A 10751-nucleotide genomic window follows, 5' to 3' on the forward strand; every position below is an offset into this window, starting at 1 on the left:
TGCTGAACTTGTGTTCTTACTTATTTGTATTTTAGACTCAAAATTAACTCTTTCATACTTTTAAAAGTCCATTGATTTCATTGCAAGTAGCTTAGTTAAAGTTCTGACTGAGATCATACAGGCTTCAGAAAATCAGTGTATCAAAGCATAGCAAACCCTGCTTTCTCTTCACAGAAGCAAACCCTTCTCTTCTCTTCTATAGGGGGCTCTACATTTTGTGGTATTGCATCACTGTGTTTGATGGGCAAACTGGAGGAAGTTTTTTCAGAAAAAGAACTGACCAGAATAAGAAGATGGTGTATAATGAGGCAACAGAATGGCTACCATGGACGACCCAACAAACCTGTAGACACTTGCTATTCCTTTTGGGTGGGAGCAACATTGAAGGTAGTGTACAGAACAGGTGTAGGGATAGCTATTGACTTGTTTTGATTTCTTTAAGCACTATTTTCTTTGCTTGAAAGCATTAGATATTTGACACAAGTGCACCAATATGCACCAATGACTATAAATATCTTTCATCTTGCAAAAAATGCAGGAAATTGAGGTTTACCAGATTAGTGCTATCTGTGCTGTTATTGCTTATCTCAAAAATAGGCACTATATTCTAGCGTTAAAAATATACTAACACTTAGTTAAGACTTAGTGTTAAAAGTATAATAAGACTTACATTACTGTTACAATCTAATTTCTTTTCAGCTCTTGAACATATTCCAATATACAAATTTTGAGAAAAACCGAAATTACATCCTGTCAACTCAAGATCGCCTTGTTGGTGGATTTGCCAAGTGGCCAGACAGCCATCCAGGTAAAATAACTTGTCAAAATTGCAATGAGTGTGGTCTAAGTAAGAAATAAACTCCAGCAGTCAGACATCTGAGAGGTGTAAGGGAAACCATACCCATTCAAAAAAAAACAGAAGAGCAAAAAAAAAACCCACCAACCAACCAACCAACCAACCAACCAAAACCAAAAAAAACTCAAAATATAAAAGGATTTTCATTCTTGAAGTGGAAAGAGAGGGATGAAGTTTGTCCTTGTTCAGCCACAAAGGAAGTGAATCTTGTTGTTTAGATTACTGTTAAAAGAGTATCACTGTCTGTTTAGTATGTGTTTAACTGTTCTGCTTGAAGGATATATTGTGTTGTAGGAATCTCTGTAAATTGCGCTTATTATATAAAAATATTTGTTTCTTTAGAAAATTAATAATTTAAGTTTATTCACAAGTCATTGATATAAGTAAAAAGAGTCAAAGTTTACTCAGTTATGTACTATGATTTACAGATTGTGTTTATACAAGTATGTCTGACACTATACTTTCAGAAGTGGATCATTTGAAGCAGTGAAAAAAACTCCAAAAGATGCTAAAATGTTTTAATTTTAAAAGTTGTTAGAATTCAATTAATGTATTGCAAGTTTCTGAAAACAAAGCTTGTGCCAGTAGGTTTTCAGCACCCATGGCATTTTGTACAGGGAAGATAAACTGGCTTTGTAAATGGACCAAATAAGATAAAAATTTAGTCATAATAAAGGAAGAGTATGTTTAGAATCTGTGCCCTGGTATTGAATCTGTTGATAACTTCATATTGAACAACAGTTCAAAATTTTTCAAGGTAAACCCACCCTGAAAATACAGTGCTTGTGATAGATGTGCATTTTGTCCTCATCATGTAGATTTAACAGTATCATTTGGAAGGAGTGTTTTGGTTTGTCTTAATGAAACATTTACCTTGTGAGTCAGAGATTAGAAAAGTCTGTTTCAAATACCCATCATATGTTAACCTGTCTTAAACTTAATTGCCTTTTATGACAAGGTTGTCCCCCCAGCTGACCAAGGGAAGCCATTTGATGTAAGTGTGTGATTCAGTAGTGTCCCTTCCAAGATCCTTCTGGACAAACTGTCCAGTACATGGCACCTCGAGTGCCAGGGACAGTTTTGGGCACCACAACACAAAAAAGACACTGAGCTGTTAGAGAGTGTCCAGAGGAGGCCATGAGGATGGTGAAGGGCCTCAGGATAAAGCCATGTGAGGAGTGGCTGAGGTGACTTGGTCTGTTCAGCCTGGAGAAGAGGAGACTGAGGGGAGACCTCACTGCAGTTACAGCTTCCTTGGGAGGGGAAGAGGAGGGGCAGGCACTGATCTCTTCTCTGTGGTGACAGTGACAGGACACCAGGGAGTGGCCTGAAGTTGCATTAGGGGAGGTTTAGTTTAGATATTAGGAAAAGTTCTTCACCCAGAGGGTGGTTGGGCTCTGGAACAGGCTTTTCAGGAAAGTGGTCACAGCACCAACCTGAGAGAGTTCAAGAAAGTTTTGGACAATGCTCTCAGGCATGTGGTGTAACTCTTGGGGTGTCCTGTGCAGAACCAGGAGTCAGACTTTGATTGCCTTTGTGGGGTCCCTCCCCACAAAGTTAGTGCAGTTCTGATACAAAGAAAGACTATAAATGCAACATTGCAAAGATTGCTTCTGTGTTTTCATTGTTACAGATAGACAACTGAGCTTCCTGCAAGCTCAGTCTCATATCTGAAAGGCAAGTTGTCTTTCGATCATGTTGACACTATAAAGGTTCCTAAGACTTAATCAGAATTAGATTTTAATTTCTGGGGCTCCTACTTTATAAAAGCTCTGTTTAAATTTGGGGACTCAAACTGTATTTGCTGTGCAATAATGTTTTTAAGACTAGGAGAAGTTTCAGAAGACGGTCAGCTGCTGGCGATAATCTATGTGTTACATGGACTTGCAATGTTAGCAAGTAACTCTTTCCAGCTGATTATTCAGGGAAATAATGTTTTGTAGTCTTGCTGTTCCCGTGCTAACAGACATCAAAATATTGTTGGTTGTGGAGGCCACTAGCATTATTTAACAAAGAACTGATGGGACAAGAAGAAACAGCCTCAGGTTACACAAGAGGAGATGTAGATTGAATAGTCGGAAACATTTCTTCATCAGAAGGGTTGTTAAACATTGGAACAGGGTACTCAAGGCAATGTTCGAGTCACCATCCCTGGAGATACAATATGACACTTAAGGGCAGGGTTTCGTGCTGGTCTTGGCAATGTTAGGTTAAGGATTGGAACCTGATCTTAGAGGTCTTTTCCAGCCTAAATGATTCTATGATCATTTTAGTGAAATACTAAATTATTGACACCTACACAGAGTGCTACATGTTGAGCTTTTTCAAGGGGAACATGAAATTCCCTTCTTTCTGTCTTTCACCTGTGATTTCCTGGGCAGATAATCCAATCTAATAGTTTGCTGCTACCCAGAGGAGGCAGACTCAGCGAGCTACAGCCCTGGTGTAAAGTGGACATCAGGAGCAGCATGGAACAGAAGAGTAAGAGTATCCCATTTTGGTGGCAGCCATCTCTTGATCAAGCTGCATGAATTCCTATCCTTAGGATAATCTCTCAGGAAAATGGGAAGCTAGGAAAAGTAATGCCTCCTTCAATTTCTCTAAGTCTTGCTGTTGGCAGCTATTTGCACTAATTTTGTTGTTTCAATAGTTAGCTGCTCATAAAGTAACCAGCCAAAAATGCAAGAAAATATTTGCTTTCTGGACTGGTTATTTTTGGATATTTAAATTCTTTTGCTTTTTGGCTGTGGCACTCAGAAAAAATAGTGCACAAGTTGTTGTAAAAGAAATGTGGACTTTAGTTCATGCTGGTAACTCTGAGCAGAAATGTTTTCCTTCCATCAAAACTCAAGTTTAAATTACGGCTGTGGTATTCACATGCCCTGTGAACAGAGGGAGACATAATTCTCTCTCTCAGGTTTTTTCCTGGAGAAGCACAGAGGGAAAACAAGTCTTACCTCATTTGCTGCTTCTGTTGCTTTGCAAACATGTGGAATGTGTTGGAAGATTATTTATCTGCAGGAATTTGATGGTTGGATTCTGGTGATGGTGTTTTGATTCATTGACCAATTGAATCCACATCTTTGTGTTGGAACTGTTGGCTGACAGTCACAAGTTTTCAGTTTAGAAATTAGAAGTAAGTATGATGTGATATAGTATATATCTCTTTAATATAATATAGTATAATAAAGTAATCAGTTAGCCTTCCGAATCAATGGAGTCAGATGCATAATTCTTCCCTGAGGACGAGGATTGCCTGCTGATCCAATATATGGCACCTGATTATTTGTTTTCCTTGGTTGTAATTACTCAGAGGTGTTTGAATATGGGCTGAATATTGGCTGTTACAGTCTGAAATGTTTTTTTCCCCTTTTCTGTCTTTCTTTCAGATGCTTTACATGCCTACTTTGGGGTCTGTGGTTTGTCATTAATTGGAGAATCTGGTATTTGCGAAGTTCATCCCGCCCTAAATATAAGCACAAGAGCATCAGAGCGTCTTCACCACCTTCATCAGATCTGGAAAACACGGACTTTAAACAGCGTTCAGACGACACACACCTCTCTACATGACTGATTTAGACTTGAATTTAGTTCAGGTAGCATAATTGTAGCCCAGGGTTTAAAGCCATGTATAACCAATGTGCTCTTTTAAGTGCTGAAGTCATACAATCAGATCTGTGTTGCTGGCATCACTTTGATAGGGAGTTGCCTTCAGCAGGTTATTCTGCGTTGTGAAATGGGGAATATTTTGATTATATAGAAGTTTGTCACCGCAGACTGTAAGTGGCTTTTCAGATGGCTTTACTTCTAAGAAATCCCTTGAGGCATTTAAACTTCATTTTAATTTTATTTTTTTAAATTTGTGCATACTGTGTCAAAATATATAATGGGGAAGTATTTTCAAAATTGTTTACATATCATACAGTATAGCACAGAATGTTGAAGTTCTTTATAATCTTACTGTTTGACATATTTTTGGGTAGAGAATCTCTCATATTAAGCCTCAGTTAAAAATTACCTATTATCATCAACTTTCAGATTCCATAAACTTTGTTTTTCACGAACAAATTAATTAAATACAAATAAAATTATTTTATTCAATATACTGGACTTTTAAGGTTGTGTGGCCTTAATAAATTGATCTCATAATTCTTCTAAGTAGGTTTTACACAGATGCAGTGGATTGTTAGCCAGACAGAGTTTTCATCTGAAATAGTTTCTTCATGTGACGTTCACTAAGAGTGTGGCATATTGATGTGCATCAATAAAAGATATTCAGCCCAGTCTTTTGGAAGCATACCTGTATGCAAGAGTAGCATTAGAACCTGCTTCCAAAGACAAACCTTTGCAATACATTGAAGTTGTTCAAATTAGAGTAATGATGAACATTCTCAGCTTCTTTAGTGCTTTACTAGTGCCTTACTTTGTATGCTTGAAGTGCTGTTCAGAGTAGAAGGAAGTAATTTTGCAGCTGGTGTGTTTGTGGCAGGTCAGTTCATGCATTCAGTAGACACCACGTCTTTCTACTTGCCAGTCATTAACAGCACTTTTTTTTTCCTAAAGGTTCCAAAGATAACTGAAGACTTCCTAAAACAGATTAGGTGCACCATTTGCCACTGCTGTGCCCAAAGAAACAGGATGTAGATATTTTTGGCTAGCAAAAAGAGCTTTGGGGATAAACATGATTCCTGTTTTGCAATGCAGGGCAAGTGAAAAGGGTAGTATTGTTGTACCCCCAGCACACATGTCAGAGAGGTCCAATAGGTATCTTTAGGCTACCAGAACAATCCCATTGTCTGAACCTGTAGCAGCCTTCCTACCTAAATAGATAGTTTCTATTTCTATAGCAGATTAATTTTCATGGCAGCATTGGGAGCATAACTAGTGATAGTTGTCTGCTTGGAAAAGCAAAGGAGGAGTGGGGTAGGGTGTGTGATCTAGACATGTCCCAGTAGACACTTTACTTGGAGGAGGAGAGACTCAATAGTTGTAAAAACTGGGAAGTCTGGAGGGGTGTGGAGCCAAGAGAACTGTGAGGCCAGTACTGGAGAGGGGGAATGAGGTGCTTGAGTAGGACTGTTGCAGAGTGAGAGAGATGAAAACTGGGAGATACTGAGGCTGGAGGCACCAGTGAAGAATGTGGAGTAGTAATGGAACCAAACTGGTTGAAAGGATTTGAGCTGTGTAGGGTAAGATTAGGGAGCAAAAGAAAGGTACTGACTCAAGGAACATGAAGGAGTTAAGGAGCGAAGATAGAGCTTGGGAATTGATTTTATTGACCACATGCTGAGATGACCAAAAATCCAGCCACCAGTAAAAAGAACTAGCAAGATACCTGAAAGAGAGTATCTCCCAGGCAGGGGGCTCACTACTGCAGTTCCTGTGGGAATCCCATTTTCCTGGATAGGCTTAATGGGATGTTGGTCAGCAAAGGCTGAAGTAGCTTCCCTGAGCAGAAGTCTCTAAGGTCATAGGGGTCTACCTAGATTAAAACCCATTTAAAACACAAAACAATAAAAATCTTGAAGTAAAAATTGATCACAAAAGCATAGTATTTTCTTGTCTTTACATCAGATGGTGACAACAAGTTGACTTCATGGTAGGATGGGATGGGTTTCTGATGTAGTTACAATGAAGGTGAGATGTAATTGTAGCTATCCATCCCCACCACTGCTTCTTTGCCTTGCCAGTGAACCATCTTTGAGTTTTTTAGCTTTTACCACATACCCTGGTAGAGGGAGTAGCTTTGAGTTTCAGAGGAGTTGAATAAGGTATTAGTCTCTGCTGGGAAACAGTCTAAATATTTGTTCTTACTTAGCTTAGTGAAAAATGATGTATTTGATTATGGTGAGGCAAATCTATGCTTGCAAAATCCTGAGCTATGGTTCCTGAGTTGTCTTATGTGTGACCACATTCTCATCTGTGAGGGACATCGGGGTCCCTCAGCAGAAAATATGGGGGTAACAGTGAAATATCATACTATGTGAATAAGAAAAATTATCGTGGCAGGTAATTTAGCAGTTTTCTGTCTCAAAAAACAGGTAACGTTTCTTGCTATGTTTTCTGTAAGCTACTCTGGGTTCTTTATATGGATTTTACATTTCTTATGTCCTTGGCCCCCTGTTATTCTACAACATCTTTTCAGCATGCCTGTTGACTGCAGAGCTAGCCTTTCCTAAAGGTTGCACAAGGCGTATTTGTTTCTCATTAACCCAAAGTTTGATGAAGGCAGCAAAATACCTATGCTTTCATCTCATACTGAGTATCTAATTACTTTAATTCTTTTGAAATCTTTAATCTTTTTTGGTTGATAAAAATCAGTACTAATAACCAACTCTGCATATATGATTTGCCATTCTGAATGTCCCAGTTTATGTCAGGTAAACAAATTATGAACATTGAATGTTCCTGTGTAGCAGACATCTGGATTCTGACTGTATTGAATTGTCTCTCTGATTTTTGTGGTTTATTGTGTCTTTTGACTAGAAAAATGTTAAATGATAAATCAGTGGACAAGAGTTTCACAGAAGTCCATAACCTAAAATCACTTTTACAGGGGATACATCAAAATAGAGCTAAAACTTAAATGTGAACTGTGAAGTTTAAATGTAGCTAGAACAAGCAAACCATGTGATTATTACCTACCTCTAATAATTTTATGTTAACCACAGCTTTACATTGCTGAGACTGAACCTACATAAGAAATTCATGCATTGAATGGCTTTACCATGTGCTTGAGGATATAAAACCTCTTGGCTATCAGGCTGACAAATGTGAGTGCCTCTGTCCTATCTGAAACACTCCCAAACTCTGTGTGTGGCCCGAGTTTCTCTTCCAGAAAAAAAGCTTTAAAATGGTATGTTGAACAAAAGAAGTCAAATGTATCTTTTCCATAGGATGTGAGGACTGGGGATTTAAACATTGTCACTAGGGCTTTCAGGCCCACTTGATTTGTACATAGCTGCTGATAGATGTAGTAACACTATTTTGGAAGGCTGCTTCCAAGCATGTTTGTATTTAGAAATTTTCATATTGAGAACTATTTTTTCTAAATGGAACAATCATCATCACTGAAAAAAAACTAGCAAGTAAATTGGGCATTGCAAAAGTACCTGAAATGCATATGCTGAAGCACATATTAAGAGTACCATGCTCTCTGCTCTATTGCCTGAGGTAAAAGACAACCCAAGAGGAGCTGAAGAAGCTGCATCAAATTTGCTTTCTCCATGGATGCCAGTATAGAAATTAAATATTCTGTAGAAACTGTTGTGCTCCCTAAAAAATACCTTTCAACTTTGTGCCAAGTGAGCCATTCAGTATGGGGTTGCCTAATATAGAAGGGAAGAAACAGTGGTTTCCAAAGTCAAAGCCTTTTATGGACAGCCCATCTCCTGGCATTTTGGAGAAACTTGCTATCAGTGTCCCTGGGGAGGTCAAAGAGATGTCAGGACATGCATAAGAAGCAGAGAGACCCTAAGTAAGAAGATGCTATTGTTGCAACTAAATTTTAGAGACATCTCCAAAATTCATCAGTTGAATGCGATTATTGGTCTGTTTACGTTGATGTTAAATACTGTGGTGGTTCTGAAAAGCTCTTTTTTTGCTGCTGCAAGAAAAGACCACTTAACAAGTTTTCCTCACTTCAGATGACACTGGGTGGAAAAGAAGAAAGTCTCAATATCTTTATACTAAATAGTTATTAAATTACTCCACTGAGTGGTTACAATGTGTTGTAATGATTTACACTTTCTGTTCACCATTTTTAAGCTTTTGTGTTCCTGGTCTCTATTTGCCTGGTTAGTTTCTGAGTTTAATAAAAATCAATGAGCTGTTGAGAAAATGAGGGAAAACTGTAATTTCTTTTTAACTGTAACTCTTGTCTTGTGTTTTTTCCCAAGTTACATGTTCTGGGTGAGGACCTGTCTTCCCAAGGGCACAGAGCACGACAGCCTCCAAAGGTTTTGAAGCTGAACCCATCAAAGGCAGCAAACCCTGACACTAATGCTTTATTTTTGAGGCACTGGAGAAGTGCCTTGTTTGATAACTACATTGTGAGAACATAGAATCATGGAATGGTTTGGGTTGGAAGGGACCTTAAAAATCATCTCATCCAACTCCCCTGCCAAGGGCAGGGAGACATCCCACTAGATCAGGTTGCTCAAAGCACAATCCAACCTGGATTTGAGCACTTCCAGGGATGGGGCATCCACGACTTCTCTGGGCAAACCTTTTCCCAATGCCTCACCACCTGCAATAGTGAAGAATTTTTTCCTAATACATACTTTCTCAGTTTTAATCCATTCCCCCTTGTCCTGTCACTACATGCCCTTGTAAAAAGGCCCTCTCCAACTTTTTTGTAGGGTCCCTTCATGTACTGGAAGGTGCTGTAGGTCTCCCCAGAGCCTTCTCCTTCCCAGGTCAAACAGGCCCCTCTCAGCCTGTCTTCACAGGAGAGATGTTGCAGCCCTCTGATCATCTTCGTGGCCTCCCCTGGATGCACTCCTGAAGGTCCATGTCCTTCTTAAGTTGAGGATCCCAGAGATGGATGCAGCACTCCAAATAGGATCTCACAGAGCAGAGCAGAGAGACAGAATCCCCTCCATCCTCTGCTGGCCACACTGCTTTGGATGCAGCCCAGGGCACATTTGGCTTTCAGGGCTGGGAGTGCCCATGGCCAGGTCATGTCCAGCCTCTCACCCAGCAACACCCCCAAGTCCTTCTCAGAACAGCTGCTCTCAATCCATTTGCTGCCCAGCCTGTACTCCTGTCTGCTGGACCTGGTACTTGGCTGTACCAAACTCCTCCATGAGGTTCACACAAGCCCCCTTCTCAAGCCTGTCCAGGTCCCTCTGGAGGCTATTCCTTCCTTCTGGTGTGTGGATAGCACCAAGCAGCTCAGAGTCGCTGGCACACTTGCTGAGGGTGCACTCAGTCCCCCTGTCCCTGCTGCCAACAGGGATGTGGAGCAGCGCCAGTCCCAACACCAGGCCCTGCAAAAGGCCACTCATCACTGGTCTCTGCTTGGACATTTGGTGTTGACCACAACTCTTTTGAGCAAGACTGTACAGCCTATTCCTTATCCATTGAGTGGTCCACCCTTTCCAGTTTAGAGCAAGGATGTTGTGTGGTACAGTGTCAAAGGCTTTACACAGGTCCATGTATATTGTGTCAGCTGTCCTGCCTTACTATAATTTCTAGGAGGATTTGGTCCATGATCTTGCCTTCCACTAAGGTGAGACTGGCATCCTTTAAAATATTTTATCTGCAGATACAGGCTCTGTACTTGGGAATAGGACTGGACAGGCTGCTATCACTGGAGAACAAGTAGGATTCTGAGGAAAAATATGGTCCTGCCTGCAGTAAAAAGAGAAAGTTCATTGAGGAAGAGAAAAGTCTGTGAAAACAATCTGCAGGCTCTCTCAATTAAGAATTAAAAATGTTCAGGAAAGAGGTTTCAACTTGCTACACAAGTTGTTTATATTAAATTCACAAATGCAAGGAGGGAGATATTAATGCAACAGCTGAGTTTTGATAATTTTATTCTGTTTGTGAAAGTGGCTTCCATGTTAACTCCTAACAGTGATGATAACCAAGCCCTAGTACAAGGACCAGGAGCTAATCTGTTGTGTTGAGTCTGGCTGAGTTCATTTTCCCTTAGCAGCCCTCACAGTGCTGTGCTTTGCACTGGCAGCTGGAAATGTGCTGATAACACAGTGGTGCTCTGGTTGCAGCTGGGCAGTGCTGGCACAGTGTCGGCACTGTCTCCCCAGCATTCTTGCCTACCCCATCAGTAGGCTGGGGCTGGGCACAGCCCTGGGAGAAGACACAACCAGGCCAGCTGATCCAAACTGACCAAAGGGATATTTCATTGCATATGACATTATGACCTCAGATA

General features: G+C 40.2%; 1 protein-coding gene across 1 annotated transcript in view; it reads left to right on the forward strand.

Annotated features, from left to right (window-relative positions):
* PGGT1B (protein geranylgeranyltransferase type I subunit beta) overlaps positions 1-8712 on the forward strand; it is a 33114-nt gene extending 24402 nt beyond the window's left edge. The window contains 4 exon segments of the mRNA XM_005425338.3: positions 203-387; positions 700-808; positions 4246-4380; positions 4383-8712. Of these exon segments, the coding sequence (XP_005425395.3) occupies positions 203-387; positions 700-808; positions 4246-4380; positions 4383-4426 (473 nt within the window). The 3' untranslated portion in view covers positions 4427-8712.
* The last annotated feature ends 2039 nt before the right edge of the window (positions 8713-10751 follow it).

This window comes from Geospiza fortis, unplaced genomic scaffold (assembly GCF_000277835.1).
Source record: "Geospiza fortis unplaced genomic scaffold, GeoFor_1.0 scaffold203, whole genome shotgun sequence".
NCBI lineage: Eukaryota > Metazoa > Chordata > Aves > Passeriformes > Thraupidae > Geospiza > Geospiza fortis.